The 25,850-nt window shown below is 41.6% G+C and overlaps 1 protein-coding gene across 5 annotated transcripts in view; it reads right to left on the bottom strand.

The window, feature by feature from the left end:
• Window positions 1-4,427: 4,427 nt before the first annotated feature.
• GAPVD1 (GTPase activating protein and VPS9 domains 1) overlaps window positions 4,428-25,850 on the bottom strand; it is a 73,102-nt gene continuing 51,679 nt past the window's right edge. For 3 of the 5 annotated variants that reach the window (XM_079925841.1, XM_079925843.1, XM_079925842.1), the window contains 11 exons: window positions 24,630-24,717; window positions 23,562-23,642; window positions 20,055-20,177; window positions 18,482-18,611; window positions 16,280-16,389; window positions 15,431-15,590; window positions 14,220-14,407; window positions 13,526-13,739; window positions 11,255-11,327; window positions 9,770-9,967; window positions 4,428-7,825 (listed from right to left, as the gene is read on the bottom strand). In XM_079925841.1, the coding sequence (XP_079781967.1) occupies window positions 7,685-7,825; window positions 9,770-9,967; window positions 11,255-11,327; window positions 13,526-13,739; window positions 14,220-14,407; window positions 15,431-15,590; window positions 16,280-16,389; window positions 18,482-18,611; window positions 20,055-20,177; window positions 23,562-23,642; window positions 24,630-24,717 (1,506 nt within the window). In that variant the 3' untranslated portion in view covers window positions 4,428-7,684. The remainder of the gene's footprint in view (window positions 7,826-9,769; window positions 9,968-11,254; window positions 11,328-13,525; window positions 13,740-14,219; window positions 14,408-15,430; window positions 15,591-16,279; window positions 16,390-18,481; window positions 18,612-20,054; window positions 20,178-23,561; window positions 23,643-24,629; window positions 24,718-25,850) is intronic. The other 2 variants (XM_079925844.1, XM_079925845.1) reach the window with 1 other exon arrangement.

Below are 25,850 nucleotides of genomic sequence, written 5' to 3'. Positions count from 1 at the left end.
TGTTCCTGGGATATCTTGAGGCAGAGCCAGTGCTGCCCCTGTGCTCCGCTGGCTGCTGTCGGGGAGGAGTGCTACTCCAGGGTCACCCAGCCTGTGTCTTGTCACCCGTAATACATCAGTCCTTTTTCTTTTTCTTAAATTCTATATGTATGTGTTAGCATATGGTATTTGTCTTTCTCTTTCTGACTTACTTCACTCTGTATGACAGACTCTAGGTCTATCCACCTCACTACAAATAGCTCAATTTCGTTTCTTTTTATGGCTGAGTAATATTCCATTGTATATATGTGCCGCATCTTCTTTATCCATTCATCTGATGATGGACACTTAGGTTGTTTCCATCTCCGGGCTATTGTAAATAGGGCTGCGATGAACATTTTGGTACATGACTCTTTTTGAATTATGGCTTTCTCAGGGTATAATGTCATGAAGAACCTAGGGGTAAGACAGGAATAAAGACACAGACCTACTAGAGAATGGACTTGAGGATATGGGGAGGGGGAAGGGTAAGCTGTGACAAAGCAAGAGAGAGGTATGGACATATATACACTACCAAATGTAAGGTAGATAGCTAGTGGGAAGCAGCCGCATAGCACAGGGAGATCAGCTCGGTGCTTTGTGACCGCCTGGAGGGGTGGGATAGGGAGGGTGGGAGGGAGGGAGACGGAAGAGGGAAGAAATATGAGAACATATGTATATGTATAACTGATTCACTTTGTTATGAAGTAGAAACTAACACACCATTGTAAAGCAATTATACTCTAATAAAGATGTAAAAAAAAAATACATCAGTCCTGATTCAAGTTCATTAAACCAGATTAGAAAGAAGCTTGGTGCCTAAATTTGTGTTCACTGGCTGGAGTCTCAAGTCCCTCCCTGAGTCAGCTCACTGGGCAGCCTCTCCCATCAGGGCTTCCAAACACCCATGGTCCTTCTGGCAACTTGTGCAGTGTCACTGCAGTTTACTACATCCCTCAGTTAAATGCTCAGTTAAATGATAGCATGGGAGAAATATTTCAAAACCATGTGTGTGTGTGTGTGTGTATATATATATATACACACACACATATACACGTGTGTGTATATACACACAGGTATACACGTACATATATGCATATATATACATATTCATACATCCATATGTATATGTACATATATACATATATATTCACCAAGACTGGATGTCCAGGATCACTAAGGTAATAAAGCCCAACTCAGAAAAAGCCCTTCAAAGAGGTTTTCACTTGCCTTAGGCCTGGTTAGTGGCAGATCTAAGATTAGAACCGTCTTCAGGCCCCTGGACCTGGTATTACAACCACACACCACTTGAAACCTGTGGCTTTCCAGTAAGTGGCAAGAGTGATCCAGAAAGGGAAAACATTTCTCTAGTCTCATTGGCGTGGCCCAGTTTTGCTGTGGAGGAGGTGTTTCTGGGCATCACTGTGACACTGTGCTAGGAGGATGGCCTTAGCACCTCCCCTTCCTATCGCCTGTTATTTTCTTATGCACGTACCTCCTTCCAGTTTTCCTCCCCACCAGGCTGGCTCACTCCCAGCTTGCTACCCCTAAGCTGCAGCAGACTCAGCCTCAACTGTCACCATCACAGCCACAACAAGGAAAACAGGGATTGTTACTGATCAAAAAGTGAGCAGGCAAGAGGGAGGAGTTGGAACCCACATAGCGACTGAGGGGACCAGAAATAGGAGGGGAAGCTCGCTGCTTACAGGTTCTCTCACTTTCAGCAGGGGGCAGGCCAGGCTGCCCTTTGGGGGCAAAAGTCCACTTGGAGGCCAGAGGCTGCCGGAACCAATGCTGTTATTTTACATGGGACACCACTTATGAATGGAAACTAAACACAACAGAAATGAAACAGCCACGTTAAAAGCTAAAACAATGAGGAAGATTAGACAAATAAGTTTTCATACAGAAATTTGAACACCAAGATCATCAGATGTTTAGCACTTTGAGGTTTGGGAAAGAAAGTTTTTACATAACCAGACAGATTATCAATACAGATAATACTTAGATTTAAGCAAATTAAAAAAAAAACTGTCATTAAAGGATATGGACTGGATGCCAGGTCCTTTATCCTTTAAAAGGGACTTCCTCCCTCAGACCCCTTAGGGACGTGGAGCTAACTAAGTCTTTAGCAATTGAACACCTTTTTCACAGATCACAAATTTTAGTGAGCATCAGAGTCGGAAGGGGAGTTTGCTAGGCCTGCAGATTTTTTTCCCAGGCTTTTCTCCCAAAATTGATTCAATGCGCCTGGGGTGGGATAATGAGTCGGCAGTTTATCATCCCCAGGTGGACGGTGCAGGTGGTCCACTGGTCCATACTTCGTGAAATGCTGACTCACGGTGCTCCTTAAACTTCCGTGAGAATAAGCCACCTGGAGTACTTGTTGAAAGATTCCTGTCCCATCCCCTATGGGTTCTGATTTACCAACAAGAGTACCAGATGATTCTCAACAGTGAAGTCTGGAAAACATTGGTTTCTAGAACTCCCTAGGGCACTTAATAATGGACCTGTTTCGGGTGCCACCCCCAAAGGTTATAATCCATTTGGTCAGAGTGAGTCAGATCAGATAGATCCCTTGACTGAATCCACCAGGAATTATTGATATGAAACATCAGCAGTTATGTATATTAACCAACAGCCTTGGTAACAAAAGTTTTGTCAAAACTACAAACTAGGAGGGCTAAGGAGAGCTGAAATGAAATGTTCTATTTTAAAAAATCACACTGGATACTTTTTTTCACAGGAGCATAAAATTTAATGTTTTTGGCCAGCAATATGCTGAATTCCTAGTTAACAGAGATAAGATTACCATGGTTTTCATGTGCACTGTCTACAGCAGGTTCGGTGACTGGGAACTGAGAGCTTTTTCCATTTTAGCACAAAATGTGAAAGATGTTTGCTGGATCCCCACAACCAGAGATTTTCCAGCCTCTTCGATCAATTTTTTTAAAAGTCTATGTACTGCATTTTGATACCCTAAGAAGATGGAGTAGGATTCTTCTGGAATGAAACGACTGAAGCAAAAGCTTTTCAATGAATACTTAAATCTCTAGGTAGAGGACACATTACAGCCAGGAGGAGCTTCCGTCCTGATTTCACGTATTCCAGGCAGCACTGCAGGGAGGCCTAGCTAAACACCATCACTAGCTCTGCATCCTCTGGGAAAAGCTGCAGAGACAGTTACTTAGAGTGTTAAGTGGGCACAAATATAATAAGAGTCCAGGTGACATAGGTAATTCCAAGTTGGCAAGAAACGTTGAATTCTATTTTCAGTTCTAGGCAAGTCACAGTATTAATTTTAATACTGAACAGACTGAATGAAAACTGAGCCCTAATCCAATTTTTAAGTGTTCCCTTCCAAATGAAGTGCAATCAATATGGGGAAAGCGCCTTTCCACCAGCGAGTGGAGTGAGCTTGCCTCCGATACAAGGGCTCCTTGGTTGACAGAAACTCCCCTCAGCTGAGATTAATATAGGCTTCGGTGACCACCGTGATTTAAACTTCTGCGCTCAGAACTAGGGCTGATGAACAGCTACCAGATACAGGGGTCAGACGGGAACCGGGTTAAAAGAGTAAATGTTCACCATCTCTTTAGGAACTGCTGGATGATTCTAATTCCTTCCTGTACTGCACTTCACAAATACCCTTAGATGTTCAGATGAAAAAGACAGGTGTGAATTCATGGAGAACATCAGTAATATCTGAGAAGTCAAAGAAATTTTCAGAAACGCTTCTGAATACAAAATAGATGATGGAAACATAAAACCCAATGAATTCAACTGCTCTCCCTTTTTTAATCAATTTTACACAATGATATCATACATGAGTAATCACATTAGGAGACATGATGGGTTTCCTGTACATATACAAGATGGTGCAAGCTCGTTAACGGAGGCTTATATAAGGTTTTATCAGTTTCGAGAGGAGGCAGTACAGAGCTATTGAATACAGGTGAAGCACAAGAATACAGTAGACAAGACAGGATATCAACTCAGCAGAGGTGAATTCTTAAGGCGTGTGGCCCCTGCCCACACTGTCTGCCATTAACCAAGTGTAGAGGACTTCCTCTCTCGTGAAGTTAACCTGCGCTGAGCACAGGCCTGTAGGACACGCGGCTCCGTGGTGACCCCACAGCTCAACTGCACCCACCTTGATGCTGAAGCAAACTGCATCTTCCTTTCTCCAAGTATTCTCAAGAGTAATAAAGCTATTCCCGGTCACCCTTACTCCTTGGGTAACCTACACTATAAAATATATTAAATGATTATTAATCTGGCAACATTCTCAAGCATTTTGGCATTCAAAGGATCTCAAATAGCTCATCACTATTCATCTACTCACAGAAAATTCTTTGAGCTTCAAGACTGTTTCTGATTCCCACCCTCCCGCCCCCCAAAGTATGGCCATTACACATAGGATAAACTTACTAGAGTCAAAAGAACTAAAAAGAGGGCAGACTTTTCCTTAAGAAATAAAGCAGGAATGGGGAGGGAAGAGAAAGTCTAGGACACACATAAATGGAGGAAGCTGAGTCCACTAACGTTTCTATCACTGCTATGCAATCCATTAAAAATTTTGAGCAAGTGTTTCCTACTTTCCTTTTTCACACTCAATCTCATCAGAGAGAGGAAGTGTTACAACTTCACAACATCGACCTTCACTTGGCCCATGGAATTCCCATGGTAGGCAATGGGGAAACGGTGCCGACTGGCACGCAGTCAGCTACAGCTTCTCGTGGCCAGAACGTGGCCTCCTCACGGTCTGGCGCGGGTTTTTGTTCTCTCACTTATGCATCTCAGGAACATGTATGTTGAAAGTCTACATTAAAGGCTTCCAGGACACAACAGGGAAAGAAAAACCATGCATCACATCCACATCTATTTTCGACCCTTCACAAAGCCTAATCCTCTTACAGCAATTTCATATCTGTATAAAAAAGGCTTTCCTAAGCAGGTTTTTAAAAAGAAAAAGCAGGAGAAATCAGTAACTGTGGCTGAGATTTGACCTAAAGTAGAGAAAGAAAACAAAATGTTTACTAGATTTAAAAAAAAATAATTTTACAAGGACACTCTTCAATCTGTATTTCTATTACTTGTCTCCAGAAGCAGAGTATTAATACAAAATATAAACTGATTTTTCATTACATAATTCCACAAGATTTCAGTGAACATTTAACATTTATTACCTTTGTAAATTCCATGTAATAATCGGTGGCTACCGAATGTTTCCTATATGTGATTTTATACTTTTGCACAATCCTTCATATAAACTATGTACCGGGAGGAAGTGTGATAAGAAACATCTAAAGAACAACTATTCCTCTTTCCTGAAAGAGCAAAATCAAATTACTCCCTATCTCACACCCCACCACTGCCATGCAGAAAGTTACCAATTCCTAAACTCAGAAATCAACACTATAATAAACGCTGTCATGAAATTAAACCAGTGATGGTCTATGCTGAAGTGGTCCTCACTCCTGACAGGTTTCCAGAGGAAAACAGCTTAGACAGCTGGGCTGTGCTTCTCTGCCACCACATGCCTCAGGTGTAACTCTGATGCCAAAGCCCTGGGGTCCTACCCTCAACACTGTCTCAAGCCCAATCTCCAGCCCACTGCAGAGTCCAATCTCCTGCCTCCACAAAATACAAACCCACCACCCCAAACTCACCACCTTCTCTGCCACAGGAAAGAGCCCTGTGCAACGTCCACATCTTCATATTTATTTCCACAGTGACAACATGGACTAGATTTAGTAACCATCATGGGAGAGAGAAATCTCTCATTGACCTATGAGTTAAATCCCAAAACAGTGAATCTCAACTATTCCAAGTCTTCTGTTGACTTAACATTTATTGAGTCAAATGCTAAACTCCCCCTAGGCCTTAGAAATAGTGGTAGACAGTTTGTCTTGTCAAGTATTTATGATGGGATTTGACTTCTAAGACCTAGACAAGCTTGACAGTTACAGCCCATGAAGTACATGACTCAACACAGATTTTTTGATCCAACATTCACAGGACATTTTTTTAGTACTACTTTAATTTTGATCTCCCCCTAAAAGGCAGAAACCACATCCCACACTCCTATGCAACTTGTTATCTCGGCATTTTAGAATAAAGGAACAAGAAGAGGTCGAGGCATAAAGAAAACCCAGCTTCTCTAGGAACAATGGAGCACACGCTTCCTGGAGAGAGGGAGGAGACAGCCTCTGTACCCATCTGCTCAAGGCTGTTGGCCACAGTTCCCTTAAAAATGCCTGGAAATGCTGCCAGCAACAAGAGACTCAAAGTAGGGGACCAAGTTTTATAAAAGAAGCTAAACATGTTTAGGAAACATAAAAAGTGTAACCAGTCAGTGATGACCTATGTATAAGACTTGTGCTTGAAGCTTTGGTGGGCTTCCTTGGCCAGTTTCTCAGACACCAAAACCCATTCCTGATTAATTATCAACATAAAATCAAACCAAAATACAGAAACACACACTTTTGTTCAGAAGAGGGAAACAAAGGCACAGAAACCTGCCAAAATAGATTTTTTTTTCCCATAAGAATAGTATGGTTGATTAAAATAGTTTATCACTAGTAAAACTTGTATCACTAGAGCGGACAATACAAATTAGTTTTTAATAAAATGACATTCACTGAATTCCTGGTATGTGCATTCAATGTGAATCATCATCAAAAATATATTACAGTTAAAGGTTTGTAAGGAGTTCTGTTTGGGGTTTCTACACTATATTTAGCATTTCAGATGAGAAGTACCACAAGAACGTATTAGATATCTACTGTTCCTTTGTATGTAACGTATGGCAATTAAAGAGTCTATCTCCTACTGCGGGCTCAAAGACATCCATGGTGAGAAACGTCTAAGTGATGTACTCAGTGATTTCTACACCCTTCATCAAAGGCAGCCCTGTGCATCAAATTCCACACCTAGAAAGTTCAATAAACTGTACTACACTTTAATAAATACTTCTGTGTATTTGTTCGCCTTTTGCTTTTAAGCTCAGCTTAAATTTTGTCAAGGAAACCATTTCACAAGAGGGTACATGACAACCTACTATCAGCAATATTCCTTGTTTATTAGAATCTGAAGATGTCCATATTACATCAAATATAAATATATATTATATTTACATTTACTTCTTAGCTTTTCAATTTAGGTGAGTATATTTATAGATAATGCCACTAATGTCACCACTATTATAATCCTCAGTGCAACTGGTATTTTCCTTCCATTAGATGCATATAAGATTAGACAGCACCTTAAAAGAGGTGTACTATTCTCTCTCTCTCTTTTTTTTTTAAATGAAAAGAAACAATGGGTATCCATAAACGGAAATCTAGGAATTTTCTAGGAGATTCTGTTTTGTTTTTCAGTATTTCAAAATACCTGAAAAATGTGGTCCCTTTTTGCAGTACTAGTCTCTACTTGGGGACAAGAAATTAATGAAATATGCAACTCAGAAAGGAAAAGAGCCCAAAGAAAAGAGAACCTGCTTGTTAGCTCATTAATCTGTTTAGTAAAGATCTGTTTTAAAAGGTCTCAACACTGTACAATATTATACAAAAACAATCTTCAGCCTTCAAAGCAGCTGGTACATTTTCTAAGAGATCCGTGTGCCCCCCTAACAGTCTGCTGCCTTGGTGGGCCTTGGTCTTGGTTACTTTCGGTCATCGATAGTCTTAATGAATTCAACTGCTGCTGTGAACTGCATCCACCAATAAGACTCCTCTCCAGACAGACAGCTGGCATAAAAGCTACTGATGTACTGAACAGTGGACAGCAAACAGGGTGGATTTGCCTAGAGAAGTGAAAAATAAAAGAGTCAATTACTCAGCTGTATAGCTCTGCAAATATAGTTTACAGTAACATCTTCAAATGTTTTTCTGTGGAGAGAGATACTAGTCTTTTTTCCATGTTTCCACTGCAGGGGGCACATGTTCGAGCCCTGGGTAGGGAACTAAGATCCCACATCCCACATGCTGCACAGCGCAGCCAAAAAAAAAAGAAAAAGAGAGAGAGATACCAGTCTTTTTGAAAATAATCCCCCCAATCCTTTCTGGAACTAATCTGTAAACCCTAGCTACTATGAGTAGCAACAGTACTGGAAAGGCTACTCAGGTTCTAATCCTAGCTGAACTATCTAGAGCTTTCTATCCTAACAAAGCACTTGACCTCCTTGGTCCTTAAAGAGGCTGAACTAATCCCAGTGGATTTACTCAACATCCCAGGATTTCAGAATGTTAGATAAGGAAAGAAATGCTGTAGGCAAATTGAGTTATATCTGGTTCGTTAAGTCCAGCTAGAATCAGCTGCGGGGCGGGGGGGGGGACTAAAAAAGAGAGTATGTCCTCTGCTGCAAGAGGTAACAGAACATTTCCTGCTTTTTCACCTTCATGTGGAGAGAAAGGACACAGGTGTATTAAGTTAGGAGGACAGGCTAAGCCCTGCTCCTTCAAAGGAGCTTAAACTGGCTCTGCCTAGAGACTAAACACATCACCTGTGGAAGAGAGAGGAGCAATGGGCAACAGGAAAAGTTATGAAGGCTGATCACACATTGATCCTACAGGTTCTGGCTCTGAGATAAGAGTTCAGGTTGCAGAAATACTGCAAACATTAAGAATTAGTAAGCTATATGTCAAATATACTTTAGACATCAACAGAGGGCTGAGCTGACCGGAGCACATGGGTGATGCAGTTATTTGGTGGTTGTGTGCACCCAAACCGTATGGTTCCCCACCCCCCGACCAAAATGTTCAAAATAAACCGTTTAAATGATGCAACTTTAAAGTCAAAAAAAGAAAAGAAATGTCAGTACTTTTAAAAATAATATGGTAGGGCTTCCCTGGTGGCACAGTGGTTGAGAGTCCGCCTGCCGATGCAGGGGACACGGGTTCATGCCCCGGTCCGGGAAGATCCCACATGCCGCAGAGCGGCTGGGCCTGTGAGCCATGGCCGCTGAGCCTGTGCGTCTGGAGCCTGTGCTCCGCAACAGGAGAGGCCACAACAGTGAGAGGCCCGCGTACCGCAAAAAAAAAAAAAAAAAAAAAAAAGGTACAATTACAAAATATGAGGCTAAAAGAGGAGAAAGATGATTGGTAAATGTAGTAGTTTATGTGATAAGTACTATGAAGAATTCAATGAGAAAGAAGATGGTAAAAACATGATAAGGGCTTCCCTGGTGGCGCAGTGGTTAAGAATCTGCTTGCCAGCAGGGGACACGGGCTCAAGCCCTGGTCCGGGAAGATCCCACATGCCTTGGAGCAACCAAGCCTGCACGCCTATAGCCCGTGCTCCGCAACAAGAGAAGCCACCGCAATGAGAAGCCCACGCACCGCAACGAAGAGTAGTCCCCACTCGACACAACTAGAGAAAGCCCACGTGCAGCAACGAAAACCCAACGCAGCCAAAAACAAATAAATAAATTTACTTAAAAAAACAAACATGATAAAAAGAACTTGCCCTCATTCATCCTTTCATTCAGTAATTATCTGAGTTCCAACCAAGGCCTTCAGGTACTGCTTTAAAAGCCGAAAATGTTCTAGCAATCTAGTCCTCCCCTCCTTTCTTCTGAAAATCCTAACTTCTGGACAGAACAAAACTTGACATTAGATACTTCCTTTCTGGGTAACACAGAGCTTGAAACTTGTAAAAGAGCCAAAGTCTCTAACATCTGGTGACATCTGCACCACCCGACTCAGGACACCCAATAAACTATTCTCACTAACGGTAGTGAGGGACCCACCTTTATCAACACAAAAACCAAAACAGGGACGAAGTCATCTGCTCCTGGGACGGAGTCCTCGTTGGCCAGGCTCAGGAGGTTCATGATCGTGGAGCACATTCTCAGGATGCACTGCACTTTGTCCCGGGGCGTCTTGTAAGCACTTATTGTCCTGATTTCTGACTGTGCAGATGGCCACGGTGCCTCCCGAAGATAAACCTAAGTGAGACAACACAGAGACAGTTAGACAGATCTTGGATCAAGCGGCAACTACGTGCAGCGAACAGAGCGACCTCCACATCAGGAGGCCGAAGGGTAAGGCTGTTGCCTTTCCCTTTTTCCAGTAAAACCAAATCGCGATTCCTCCCCGTCCTCCTGCTTAGGAGTCCTCCCGCTTAGGATCGAAGCTTAACTTTTAAACTTTTAAATTATTTGCTTTGCATTTTAAGATAAAACCACCCAAGGGAATTCCCTGGCAGTCCATTGGTTAGGACTCTGTACTCTCACTGCCACGGGCCTGGGTTTGATCCCTGGTTGGGGAACTAAGATCCCGCAAGCCCCGGGCGTGGCCCCCCACAAAAAAACCACCCAGATACATATTAATAGAGGCATATGATAACACAGAGCCTAGAACTCATAAAATTTCAAACGTTTATCTTTCTTAAAGAGCTAGAATGGAACTTATCTCTGTATTGTAGCTGATTCCAAAAGCACAAACAAGCTACTTTTAAGATACTTTAAAAATTAATATGTACCTTTGTTGCAGTAGTTCTAGAAATCGAAGACAATTAAAAATTTTATGCCAATTTATGTTTGGATTTTATTATTATTATCTTTTGGCCACGCCATGCGGCATGCAGGATTTTAGTTTCCTGATCAGGGATGAACCCGTGCCCCCTGCACTGGGAGCACAGAGTCTTAACCACTGGACCGCCAGGGAAGTCCCCTTCATGTTTGGATTTTAATAAAACCACCAGAAAACTCGTATACCTAAAACGTTCCTATTTTCAGAGTTTGTAAGAGTTGTATGACAGATAAAAATGCTAATATAAATAACTAAAAGGTAATTTTGAGGTCACATTCAGATTCAATTCCCTCTCCTGGACAGTAGTTTTCACACTCTTTGAAGTACCACCGGATCCCTTCTTCATATGGGACTTTCCTGCAGAAACGTGACTATAAAAGCATCAGTGCAGAGCACTGCTGCCCCAGGAGGAGCAGAGCTATGGACAGGAAGACCCGTCTGCAGGGGCTGGCGTCAGGGCAGGGCCTCCTCCATGCTGGCCCTCCCTCCTCTCCACTACTAAGGTCCCTTCCCATGCCAGGGAATTTTAATCCGTGGAAGGACCTTTGAGAACTTTACAGTTAGACCAAATTGCATCTAGTGCAAGTGGTGTTGTACAACTTATTACATTCTGCTTCCTTGAAAAACTGGTAACATGCACATGGTATACCAAGCAATTTTTAATTAAATAATACCACCCACACTATATAAACCTGTATTACCTCTGGTATCTGAAGAGCTCTGTGATTTGCAGTCACTACTTTAGACAATCTCTGAATATGTTCATGAAGAACTCTGAAAACCCCAAAAAATACATAAGTAAATATATATTTCAGAAAATAAGGTACACCGATAGTCATAATTGATGTTTTTCAAAACATTTAAAACGTTTTAAACTTACTTCTAGATACAGATTACAAATACAGTTGAGACTATCTCTTAGCTGTAAGTACTCTGTCTTGTCAAAAAAAAAAATCTCCTATTTAGGATCTGCTTAGAAATGCTGAGTAAGCCAGGGGGATGCAGGGAGAAGAGTAGAGAAGCCCTCCTTTCCTGGACTAGGACAGCATTCCAAGGGAGAAAGCAGAGGAGCCCTTAGTCTAGAAGCTAACTGGACAACTAATTGGTAAATAGGCCAAGAGGAAGTAGAGGGATCAGGGGTCAGAAACCAAAGATCAGAGATGCTTAGACAAGGGACTCTGAGGACACTCCACCTCTCATTTCAGAGATGACAATAACTAGGCTTAAAAAGGAGAAGGGGGCTTCCCTGGTGGCGCAGTGGTTGGGAGTCCGCCTGCTGATGCGGCGGATGCGGGTTCGTGCCCCGGTCCGGGAGGATCCCACGTGCCGCGGGGCGGCTGGGCCCGTGAGCCATGGCCGCTGAGCCTGTGTGACCAGAGCCTGTGCTCCGCGGTGGGAGAGGCCCGCGTACCGCAAAAAAAAAAAAAAGGAGAAGGATTTGCCTAAGGCCACACAGTGGTTAGGAGCAGAGACTAAACCCAGCTTTCCTGACTTCGAGTGTTCTTTCCAGAACAGGATTAACTCTCCACTCTACAAACCCACAGAAACACCACGCAAGAGAGGGTAGGAAGAACCTGCTTCAAAGGTGCTCTTTGCAGTAAGTACAGTTTGAATGTCCCCATTCCTCATCCCACTGTGGAAGCCAAAAACTGGTGCTCTGGAAAGAAAACAGGGCCCATTTGGCAAATTCCACACAGAAACTTGGGGAGGGGTAAAAAGCCTCTGAGACTATGAACAAGCGAGAGAGGCAGGTTGGAATAAGCCTAACCCACCCACAGGAAAGTGAACTTTCTCAAATGTACATACAATATTGTAAAATTTCCATGAAAAAAAAAATCTTATGGAAACAACCAATGCCCCACCCTATTACATGGGCCCTTGAGAGTCGCCCACAGAGAGAGCCCATGTCACTGCTGGGGGGCACGGTGGCCATCTCAACATGCTTGGGGCAGAAACAGCATCATAAAGCGGTGGTCAAGAAAATGCAGAAGAGGAAAAAAAAAAGCTAAGTCATCCATAGCCTCATTACCCCAAAATAACCACTGTTATCATTCCAGATTTTTTTTTCAAGATTAATTTTTTTAGGTTTACTTTTAAGAATAGGCTTTATTGAGATATAATTCATATACCATACAATTCCAGATATTCTGATTTTCAAATATATAACTTTTCATTCCAAACAAATAATAAGCATATAGTATAATAGAAGTCACGCACTGTGCTGGATGCCCTGATGGAGTGATGAATAAAAGCACTATGCTGCTGCTCTCACAAAGGGAACAATCCAGTGGGGGATACAGGCATTCATCAATCGATCACACAAACCAGTGGCCAGGAACAGGGGCGATTCTGCCTCCAAGGGACATCTGGCAATGTCTGGAGACACCCTTGGTTCTCACGCCTGGCAGGGTACTACTGGCCTGTAGCATGTAGAGGCCAGGGATGCTGATAAATGTCCTACAATGCACAGGACAGCCTCCCACTCCAAAGAATTATCTGGCCCCAAATGTCAGTAGTGCCAGCTTGAGAAACCATGCCTCCAACAGATGTAAAACCGCAACTGTGGCAGGTGCTAAAGGAAGGTATCCAGGCCTGAGGGAGGGCTGACAGGGCGTTTAACCTAGTCAGAAAGGCCAGGAAACGTTTCCCCGAGGAAGTGATGTCTGAGTGAAGATCTGAAGGATAAGAGTAGGGAGAAGAAAGAAGGGAAGAACAGCTGAGACAGAGTAAACAGCAGTGCCTTCCACAAAGGCCGTACCAATTTATACACCCTCCAGCCTGATTCCCCACATCTCTGAAAACAGAGTATTTTCATTCTTTCTGGTAACTCTGATAGGTGAAAAAAGGTAACATGTATTTTTTCCTTCACTACTCAGACACTAAGTCTCACGTATAGCTTGTCTAAAATAATGGGGTTGGCTGGTATATTGCTACTTAGTCCAACACAGGCCGTTACACTTAGAAGCACTCACTGGTCACGGAGTATGTCCCCGTCCTGATTAGGGTAGAAGGCAAGTTTGAAGATCCGATTCATCACACTTCGCTCAATGGCGAGCTGGGCATCCTGAAGCTGCTCCTCACTCGCATTCTGCCATATGACATCCTGGGCCATGGCGCCATACAGGAACTGCAGAAAATCTTCCACCTGAGCAGTTTTATCATCAGCTGCTGTGAGTTTCTGAAAGTCTCCAATGCAAAATAATAATTTTTAAAATACAGTATTTGAATAATTTCAAATACGAAATTATTAGAATTCTTTTTTTTTTTTTGCGGTACGCGGGCCTCTCACTGTTGTGGCCTCTCCCGTTGTGGAGCACAGCCTCCGGACGCGCAGGCTCAGTGGCCGTGGCTCACGGGCCCAGCCGCTCTGCGGCATGTGGGATCTTCCCGGACCGGGGCACAAGCCCGTGTCCCCTGCATCGGCAGGCAGACTCTCAACCACTGCGCCACCAGGGAAGCCCTCTCCCAACTTTTTAATAAACTATAGATATTCAATCCAGGATAAACATGGAATTTATTGGTTTGACATCAAGGTTTAATAACTAAGAAATAATTGCAAATTTAAGGAACTTCTCTTAGACAGGTAGGTACTCAAAAAAAGCAGCAAAAGAAAAATTCCCAAATCTTCCCAATAACATACAGCTTAACCTAAAGGTCTCTAGTTACCTTGAATGAATTCCCTGATCTTCTTTTCTTTGCTCTCAAGCAGCAACCTCACACAGACAGTGGTGAAGTATCGATTGGCCACCTCTTTGTCCCGCAAAACCCTTTGCAGTAGCCTTTCCAAGTGAGCCTGCGTGGTCTGCAGTCCTTGTCGACAACGAGTGAGGTAAGCAATATAGGGGGCCCTTTTCCTAAAAGGAAATATGCTCTGCAGGACATCAGACATACACGGTGCACACTTTCTTTGGAGACTAAGAGTCCTGATTTTTCCTTAAATGAAAAAACTACTCCAAAGACTTTGGTTTTACAAATTAGCATGTCAGGCTGCAGACAACCATCCTGAGGACTAATTATGCTCCAGATCAAGAAACAGAACCAGATGCAAGGATGTAATGTACAGCACAGGGAATAGAACCAATGTTTTATAACAACTTTAAATGGAGTATAATCTGTAAAAAAAAGCGAATCACTATGTTGTACACCTGAAACTAATATAACATTGTAAATCAACTACAATTAAAAAAAGAAAGAAACAGAACTCTTCTGCATGTGTGTCAAGAACATCATCTACTGGGCTGAACACTTAGCCCCTTAATTCCCTAAACATCGCTAAGTCCCTTTGCATCGTTGGTCTGCTATTTTGGAGCAGTCTCCATGCTGGTAGAACCTCATACTTAACAGAAGTTGACTGCTACAATGACTAAAATGACAACAAAATACAGGTTAATATACTGCTAGATCATTAAACATACCACTAATTATTTGCTTATAGTCTAAACGTAGCAATCATTAGAGCACCCATTCCCTAAGTCTCTTTACTTCCTAAGCTTCTCAACTACATTTTAATGTCAGCAAGGGACGGGCAACAGACAAAGGGCAGTGATTCCAAGACCTACACCTGCTTCCCTGGTCCAAGGAAGCAGTCTTTTCTATCCCTCTAAAACAGGGAAATGATATCCTAGTTATCCTGGTGTCCCCTCCGCTAAAGGTGGGGCAAAGCTGAAGTAAACTGCACTCTGTGTTAGGAAGAGCTGCTCATTTATAACTACATTTCCAGACTAAATATCCAAATGTAGTCCTTGGAAATCTACATCCAGGTAAACATAGCCAAGCACTTTGTGCTGAGCCTAGATTCATTTCCGAAATAAGGACCGAGAAGAAAATACCTGCAGCTGAAAAGAGGTGTATAAGTGAAACATGTGGGGTATAATTACCTATAGTCCTCGGCGATAGAAGCCAGTAGTTTCCTACAAGTCCTGTTATCAAAGCGGCACACACAACGCATTGTTTCTTGAAGTTGAGCCATTAAGTTTTTATCTTGTAAATTAATTGCTTCTGCTATTTGAACTTTTAGGAAGCAGACAATTTCATTGTCTAAATAAAAAAATAAAAATTCTGTTATTGTTGAGAATTTCCACAGGCTTTTCATAAGCTGAAGGTCATCCCTCAGCCTTTGGGATGTCAATTACGCTTGTATCAGTAGAACTAAGCAGTATCAATCAGAGAACATTTTAATGAGCCATCAATAATCAAAGTGCCCTTAACTGATAGCTAATATAAATGTATTACATTGAACTGTACAGAACTGCTGTAGAGTTTATTTTTTTATTTTTATTTTTTTAATAAATTTATTATTTTATTTATTTATTTTTGACTGTTGGGTCTTCGTTGCTGCGTGCGGGCTCTATCTAGTTGTGGTGAGCAGGGGTTACTCTTCATTGCGGTGCTAGGGCTTCTCATTGTGGTGGCTTCTCTTGTTGCGGAGCATGGGCTCTAGGTGTGTGGGCTTCAGTAGTTGTGGCTCACGGACTCAGTAGTTGTGGCTCGGGGGCTCTAGAGCGCAGGCTCAGTAGTTGTGGCACACGGGCTTAGTTGCTCCGCGGCATGAGGGATCTTCCCGGACCAGGGCTTGAACCCGTGTCCCCTGCATTGGCAGGCAGATTCCTAACCACTGAGCCACCAGGGAAGCCCTGCTGTATAGTTTAAATACAGTTGAATACTGGCAATTCATATGGTTCAACGTATAAATATAGGAAAAAATAAGCTATCAGGCAGCAACTTACCTTCTGGGTCTGTATGGTCTGGTAAACCATTCCTTGTTGAATGGGTTAGCACTGGGAAAGCAACAGAATCCGCAGAACAAAGAGCGAGCCTCAGTTTCTTTTTTGCATCTCTGAAGAATGAGTTGAAGATACATTAATTTCTTTGTTCACATATGGTCATATTTTATGAACTATTATCATATTTAATATACAAATCAATAGGCTACCACGTCAGGACTCAAATGTTTCAAGTGGTCATAAATAAAAGATAATTTTCAACTTACTGACACCTCACTTAAGGAGTGGGCTTTCTAGTTACCTGAGAAGCAAGGCTGCAAAAGTGCTCTGGGCAAGGACCATTCGGTAAAGTCACCAGAATCAAACAAATCCTTTTTGACCTTCTAACATACGCTGAGTTCTATGCTAAGCACTACGAGGAGAGTCAAGGCTGGATTACGCCCAGGCTGGGAGGGAGTCAGCAGACGTCATCAGATCCATCTCACCACCCACATTTAGGAAGCCTTCTACCACATCTCTTGAGGAATGTTGATCCTGCCACAAGACAAGCTGACTCCCGACAAGAAGCCCTATCTGTTGCCTTGCTGCTTGAAACTTTGTGTTGAGCCAAAACCTGCTTCTTTTCAGCTTCCGCCACTGAACCACCTGCCACCACCAGGCAGAGCACCCTTCAGTAAGGCGTCACCCTCCACAGCAGGGCAGCCCTTCATACTGGGAGGGGAATGTAGGGCGTGGACCAGAGCTTCTTCAAAGCGTCCAAGGCTGCCATCCAAAAAAAGGAGTCGAAACACCTCCGAGAACAAGCCAGAGTTTGCTCCTCCTGCGGGATTATCACTTGTCCACCTCATCTGACTAGTTCTGAGTCCTTCCTTATTGGTTTGCTTCCTCTAAAACGAGTAACTTACAAATCAACCCAAACAAATGTAATATTTGCCTACTTTTCAGAGACTCCGAATCTATATAACAGTAAAGTCATGGCTGGAAAATAAAAATTTAAATCTTTAAAAATTGTGAATCACTGTGTTGTACCCCTGAAACTTATATAATATTATATATCAACTATATCTCAATAAAAGTAAATAAATAAAATAAAATGATATGCTGCTTAGAGTCTGCTTTAAATTAATTGGGGGAGGAGGTAAACATGAAACAATATGGGCCACGTATTAGTAACTGTTATATCTGGCTAACAGGCACATCACTGTACTCTTCCATTTTTGTACATACTTGAATATTTCTAAAATAAAAAGTTTAAAAACAGAGAAAGAAAGACAGAGGCAAAGTCATAGATAAAAACAAAGAGATGGACGGATGATTAGTGCTTTAAAAGTGATAATCCGTGTCTGGAAAAACACAGGTTCCCTGTGAAACGAAAGCAAATTTTTCAGGTTCCTAAAGTCATTTTCTTTCTCAAGCCCTGTTAGAAATGGAGAGACCTGCACAGGTAATGAGGAGAATGACAAACTGGGAGGCTCACTGGGGACAGTGGGTCATTCAACAACTCTGCAGCGGACCCTCCTTCTACTTCAGTCCTGCCCTAGCACCTCTCACACACAGAGCTGGGAATTCTGCACAGGCACAGGCACTGCCACTGTTCCATTTAAATTACTCATGTGGGGCTTCCCTGGTGGCACAGCGGTTAAGAATCCGCCTGCCAATGCAGGAGACACGGGTTCAAGCCCTGGTCCGGGAAGATCCCACATGCTGTGGAGCAACTAAGCCCACGTGCCACAACTACTGAGCCTGCACTCTAGAGCCCTCGAGCCACAACTACTGAAGCCCACATGCCACAACTACTTGAAGCCCGTGTGCCTAGAGCCCGTGTTCTGCAACGAGAAGCCACCGCAATGAGAAGCCCATGCACCGCAACGAAGAGTAGCCCCCGCTCGCCGTAACTAGAGAAAGCACACGCGCAGCAACAAAGACCCAACGCAGCCATAAATAAATAAATAAATAAAATAAATTACTTATGTGGCCCCTGTGAGCATATGAGGTTTTCTTGTTTTTGTTTTCAATCCCTGAATTAAAGCCTTTGATGTATGACATCCACAAGGGAAGCAAAGTCTTCTCAGTGAATAGTATTTCATTCTTATCTCTCTGCTTTACACACTTATTAAGTGACTCAATGAAACACCTGACTTGAAGTGACTGCAATGGTGATGAAAAGTTCAAACCCAAAGGTCCTAAATCCTATAAAAGAAATACCTGTAAGAGAAAGCTGAATCCTGAGGGTGGGCGGCTTGGCTCGCGGAATCCGGGAGATCGTCAGCTGAGATGTTTTGCAGGGTTTCGTCACGAGGCGAATCGTGCGCACTTTCACCGTCACCCATAACTTCTAAACAAAACCCAGCCCCCCAAAAGGATAAGCAGGTTAATCTGGAACATTCTGGCACTGGTAGATATTCAGAACAACTCAACAATAAATTAACTTGTGCCTTCCAACAAGAGTTCTTTGAAAGAAAAAAGAAAAAAGGAACTTCAAACACTTAACTAAATTATTGATAGCAATGGTAATATATCAAGAGAGCAGTTGTTGAAAATAGTTTTACTTCTTATCTGAATCCTAATCTAAAACAATGAAAGTCTTTATTAACTTAATACGGATAATACTCTGTAATCACGATCACTGAACCACAGAACTAAAAGGGGCCTCAAAAATCATTTCAGGGCTTCCCTGGTGGCGCAGTGGTTGAGAGTCTGCCTGCCGATGCAGGGGACACAGGTTCATGCCCCGGTCCGGGAGGATCCCACATGTTGCGGAGCGGCTGGGCCCATGAGCCGTGGCCGCTAAGCCTGCACGTCCGGAGGCTGTGCTCCGCAACAGGAGAGGCCACAACAGTGAGAGGCCCGCGTACCGCAAAAAAAAAAAAAAAAAAAAATCATTTCACATAACACCCTCATTTTACAGACATGGAATCCTGCCCAGTCAGAAAACAGCTGGCTGTGAACCCCTTGGCCAGGCTGCACTGAGGTCTCCGGTCCTCATTACCAGGGCTGCTCCCACTGCCTGAGAATGAGCTGGATACGAACTCACAAATGCAGCCAGGACAGACCTGTGGTTCCCACAGTTGTTTTTATGTTTTTAATGAATCAATTTAGTTAATACATGCATGTATAAAATCAAAAGAAATAAAAGTTCCTTAGTGTAATAAAGATACTGTGTCTACGTAGAAAAAATATCTTTATTCTTAGGAGATAGTTTCAAATGCCTCAGGAAAAAATATATATAGAAAATGTGGCAAAATGTCAACAATTGATAAGTCTAGGTAGATGGAATATAGACCTTCACTGTACTATTCCTTCAACTTCTTTGTTATTTTAAAACTTTTCAAAAACAAAAAAAAAAGGTGTAGGATGGGACTTCCCTGGTCGTCCGGTGGGTAAGACTCCGGGAGGCCAGATTCGATCCCTGGTTGGGGAACTAGATCCCGCATGCTGCAACTAAGAGGCCGTATGCCGCATCTAAGAAGTCCACCTGCTGCAACAAAGATCCCTTGTGCCGTGACTAAGATCCGGCACAAACAAAATAAATATAAATTAAAAAAAAAATGTAGGAAGTTCTCCTCTCAGGCTCCCTATGAGTCCCCCCACCCCGAGTCAACTCACGTTATCAGTTTATCAGAGATTCTTCCAGAGATACTCTAATTTATCTTGGGAATTGTACCATATTTTTCTGATAACTGTTCAAAAGTAGTTATTACAAGGTTACTTTTAATTCGGACCACCTTTATCACTGTGATACGAAGGTTACTATTCCATTCTTTATCATGATTATCACCTGCACTTTCGTAGTTTGCCAGTGCTCCTTCACTGGGACTGGTTCGTTTAATGGCATTCCTGTATTTGTCCAGAATATCCTCAGCAACCTGAGTTTGTGCACTGAGTCTAGGGCTCGGGTCATCTGAAGGGGAAAGGAGAGGGAGAGAATTAGCTCCCCTTGGTTTTCACCCACTCTGATGTTAGTACGACACCAGTAGCATAATCCCAAAGGCGGATTAGGAGGTAAGACTTAAAAAGAGCACATATCTCAATGTTATAAGAGGCACCATGCAGCTGCCTACTCATCCCATTTCTAGGTCTGAGAGCCTTGCCAAAGCACGAAATTGGGAGGATTACTCCACTTTCTCATCATTGTCAGAATTCTGCATGACAGTGTCAAAAAGTTCAGTGCAGACTGAATGGATGATGGGTTTCTAAAGTGTTTACACTCAAATCACTGTTATTATCAATTCATGCTACCAGAACTTCCAACACTGCACTTTTATATGTAGACTTCATTTATTCAGACATCTCTATGCTGAAGGAGGAAAAAAAGTACTCCAAATTCAAATTAAAGCCTTTTAAATAATACTTTTAAAATGTCTTCCTCCACTCTTCCTTCTCTCACTACACCACATTTGGAAACTTCAGATATTCATATTCTATCTTACTAAATCTCACTATGACAGTACAGCTGCTGGATTTAGAGCACTTCTGTGCGTGCAATGGTGTCAGAGGCACTCCTAGAGAATCTAGACACTGTTGGGGAGTGCTGGAATTGTACCTGGGGTGCACAGAGAAAAAGCTTATCACAATCACAGGTGCAGCACTGGTTACCGACTGGCCCACTATCCGGTCAGCAAAATCAGCACATCAAAATGTTTTCTTGGAGTCAGATGGCAGAGTCACTAATTAACAGTTAACAAAGCAAAGAAGTGCTACAGATCTATGGGACAAAATATAGTTCCATAGTGAAATGCAAACTCCTGAGACAGATCTAGGCCAAGCAGGTAATGTCTACATTCTGGTAGAATCCCATTTGTTAAAAAGTCTTAAAACAGATAAAAATCACTAGAATTTATATACGTGTACGTGTTAATAGCAGCTAATATTAACAGCAGCTAACATTTATTGAGCATGTACCACGTGCCAGGAACTGTGCTAAACACCTTATATGAATGATCTCAATTAATCATCGCAACAACCCTACATGGAGGTACTACTATCACCCCCGTTTTTAAGAAGAAGAAATCAAGGTAGAAAGAGGTTAAGTAGTATGCTCATAGGCTCTTCTTTTGTTTCCATGAAAAAAATATTTAGTGTTCATGTCTCCGTAAAATTGTGGTAACTGTAGGGAGAAACGATTTCCAAAATAATATAATCTTTCTGCTACAATGATGTTTGAATGCATGATAATAGAGTCCTAATAAAATCTGATCTTCTTCAAAATGTAAACTGATAAAACCTTTATCATTACAAAATCTTTTTTTTGCTATTGGTTTTGAGTGCTGTTGAGGGCTCTAAAAACTGGTTAAACATAGTGAAAGCAATAACGTTGCTTATAACTTTTATTTCTGTAACACCGTTCTTAAAATTTTTATCTGAGGACAATTAAAATAGACAAAAAATGCTATATATACAAAGCTGTGAGCAGTATTTTCATAGTAAAAAAAAAATGGATACAATTTAAATATCGAAAAAGCAAGAGAATGTTCACACCGCAATAAAATAATGACAGATGATCTCAGAGCCAATAAAAATTATTAAAAAACCAACTATGTCAAGCAGAAATTGGGACAGGGTTTATGAAATAACATGTGGTAAAAGAATACAAAGTTACATACACACTCTGATTTCATCATGAAAAGCCATGTATAGATAAGGAAAGATTGGGAGAGAACATGGAAAAAAGAAAATTAAGGCGGCGAGATTATGGACAGACTGTTAAGAAATTCCCTCTCATAACATTTAAAAAAATTGACTTAATGATACTTTTCTTTGGGTCATTAATTAGGAGTGGGTAGAAATTTCTGCACCAGTAGGGAAGCTAAACTGCTTGAATCAAACACAAACAAAACGAAATATTTTATGGAAAAAAACTTACTCTACCTAGCTTACAGTTTAGGCACCAAGGACTAAGAAAAATGTATTGCCTAAAGACACGAGTAAAAAAATAATTTATAACTTCTCCAAAGTTACTAATTCAACATTTTGAAAACCTGAGATTTTATTAAGAGCATTCTACTCTGTGAATGGTGGTGGTGTTCTAAAGCCAGGAGCATGGTAAGAAAACATAAAAATCTTGCCGAAAGGATGCCTTTCCACTGCTTCTCAATAAGGCTGTAAGTCCCTAAAGAACAAGAGTCATGTGTGATTTGACTGAACACCTACCACACTTAGCACAGTGCCTGGCATGAGTCAGATGTTCAACAAGCATTTGTTGACTGATTGAGATAGGTTTGACTGCTTTCAGCAGGGAACCTGGCCTCAAAGCACAGCTCCTGCTGCTTAAAACCCTTTATTCCAGGCAAGTCACCTCATCCAATAAACAGGGATGTACACTAGGACATGGAAACGTCTACATTTATTTTAGAACTAGACATGACAATAACTATGCACTGAAATGGGATTCTACCTGTACTACACTGAGCTCTTTGAGGAGGATGTTCTTTTGAAACCTATCCCATTTTTAAATAAAAGTCTTCATTTTACCTTCGTAGGATAACATAATTTAAAATCAAGACAAGAAAAAGAGAGGTGAGAAATTAATTTCCCTCTAGACGTTCTTCAGTCACTGGAGACAGTATACAGCTATCAGACTCAAGGTTGGGTCATCAACACTGCCTCTCATACTTTTTCCTTTTAGGGTGTTCATTCATAATATGCCAAAAAGAAGCTGCAAAAATACAAATGCTGAATGAGGTAAGAACCCAATCCCTAGTTGTATTTTCCTTGGGTCAGATAGCAATGTTAAAATGATTCAAGCTGTAAAAAATTGGTAAAGTTTATAAATTTACGATATTGTTTGAACACTTATCACGAAAAAAGGAAATGATTAGGTAAAATAGAATTTCACAATGATCCTGAATAATCAAGAACTATAGATGGAAATAAATTTAGAATTCTACGATCAACGTTAAAGAAAACTGTTCAGTCAATGATCCAAAGATACGGCATGCATAGCACTAAAACCATCACCGCACTTTCCTAAAAGGCACTGTGTGTCATCATCCCACTAAAATGTCGGGTTCTAGGGTAGGCCTAGAGGCTCAGGATCAGGGGCCTCATCATACACGGAAGTTATGGTAATGAGGATGATGATGGTGGTGGCGGTCTGCAGGAAGAGCGCACTGAGATTCACTGTGGCCGCCAACTGGAAACCACAGAGCTATGAAGAACATACTCCCCACTGTACACACACAGACACACTCTTCTAAGAAGGCAACGCTTATGGCACCCAAGAAAAAGTGTTATGAAATATGTGCTCTGGGAATGAAGGAGCCAGGAAGTCCATGGGTCTACAAACCTGTGAGTGTTGAGAATCTGTCAGGCCCCAGATCATCTTTGTCTTTTTCTTGTTTTTCTTTCTTTCTAAATGGTATAGGAGCTGGAAATTAAATAAAGTCAGTAGTGTGACATATAACATACTGCACTACTCGGAAGACAGCAGTCATTCTGGAGTTAACTGGTGTGCCAACATTTCTAAGTGGAAGGAAGGTGAAAAGTTTAAAAGCTAAGAAATCCCGAGTGTCAACTGATAATCATTCTTAAAATAGCATTGAAGGTGCTTAAAGAAGCTTCCAGAATCTGCTTTGGGGTCATCTGCCACAGGAAGAATGATTTAACAGGAATCTCTTGGGACTGAATCAAAACCACTGCCTCTTAACCTCTGCTCAAAACACGACACATTCAAAGCTCTGAGCCTCAGTCTCTCCTCCTAAAGTGGGCTGAGTCTGGCGTGAAAGCGGTGCTCCGCGGCTCCTGAGCATCACAGAGCCAAGAAGAGGCCTTTGGAAGAAGCCCTTCCCTCTAATCCTGCATGATCTCTCCTTCCTGGAAGAGATGCTTTTGCCAACTCAAATTTCAATACCTACTGGTATGATGTCAGGCTATTCACAAGAAAAGCAAACAATTCTACACAACTGCATTCCAGAATAAACACTAATATTCAGGGTATTATCATTCTCAATGAACATAAACATAAGAAGCTTAAGTTTATTCCAGGAATGTAAAGGATAAATTTTCAATGTTTGTTTACTAAAAGCATCCCTTTTTCCTGAAATAATTATTAGCAATACGTATGTCAAAAGTCCTGTATATTTAACTTCAATGGTATATGATATTTAAACAACCGTGACCTGCCTGCCTTTCATTTATGAAACCGCTGCCACTTCCTGCAAAGAACAGGAACTGTCACTTCCAAAGCTGTACCTTGGCATTCACCTGAGTGAGATCATTTTCCATACCCTCAAAACAGCAAGAAACTGAGGCCCCACAGGCCTCACGGAGGAGGTCAGATTTTGGCTCTCTGAAAGAGATTTTGGGGCTTTACTTCTCGTTGCTGATATCACATTCTGATATTTTATAAAATTACCTTTGGGCATGGCAGAAACAAAACGCTTTCTCCACCAAGGTCTGTTCCTGTCTGATTTCTCATCATCGCTATCTTTGCGTTCTTCAGTCTGTAGAAAAAGTTTGATGCTTTATTTGGAGTTGGACAGCAGGATAAATTACTATGAAAAGGATTTTAGTTAGTCTGTGAAATACAAAAACCACTAGTTTTTCTTCAAAGCAAAACTGTTCTTATTGTTGTACAGGCAACTTCTGGAACAGGGATGTATACCTTTCAAGCACCAGACTATGATGGATCACTTGAGGGTAGGCACTATCTCATTACTGTCAGTAAACCAAAAGCTTAATACAGAGTCTAGCATAGAGTAGGCACTCAATAAATACTCATATGGGATGAATAAATGCAATGCACATAAAATCTAGAGGGGTAGTAGAGATGGTAGCAGTAATATTAATAAAACTATGTATGTACTGTGTGCCAAACACTGAATGTGAGGACATATATTATCTCATTTAAACTTCACAGTAGCCTTAAGAGATAAATACTGTTATTAAGCCCTTTTTATAGATGAGAAATATGAGGCTAAAGAAGGTTATCTCCTCATCTTCCCAAAGTTATACAGACCATATGGGGCACAGCCAGGACTCAAACCTAGATCTGACCAACTTCAAAGTTCATGTTTTGATCACCAATTATAATGAGTTATTATTAAGACACATGTCAAAAGGCAGAACCGTAATTCCTGTACTAACCTATCATGTGACTTTAGATAAATCATTTTATTTCTGTTTTTTCATCTACAAAACTGGAACTAAAAATACCTTCTCTAAGGGCATCCATGTGAATGGGATATCAGAACCTAAGCAGAGGAACGGCATCCAGGGAGGGTTTAGTGGTGGGGATGGGATATTGATTACATACAGGGGGACTGATCGAATGAGTACATACATGAAGAATAATGAAAGCAGTTTTCTCACTGCTGGACAAGGGAACTGCAAATATGGAATGGAAGGAAGATGAAATGAATTCTATTGTTTTTAGACTGGAAATGGTTCTATACATATAAAAAGAAAGATATAGAAATAAATACACATGTTAATGTGCATGTACACACACACACACACTCTCTCCCTAGCTCTGTCAACTGAGAGGTCCTGGGAGCAGCTACACCCCTACAACAAAGAGCACACCTAATAGCCAGATCCTGATTTCTAAAAACCATTTTCTACTAAAAGGAACAAG

This window comes from Stenella coeruleoalba, assembly GCF_951394435.1.
Source record: "Stenella coeruleoalba genome assembly, chromosome: 7".
Classification (NCBI taxonomy): Eukaryota; Metazoa; Chordata; class Mammalia; order Artiodactyla; family Delphinidae; genus Stenella; species Stenella coeruleoalba.
This window is presented reverse-complemented; position numbering and strand designations above follow the sequence as displayed.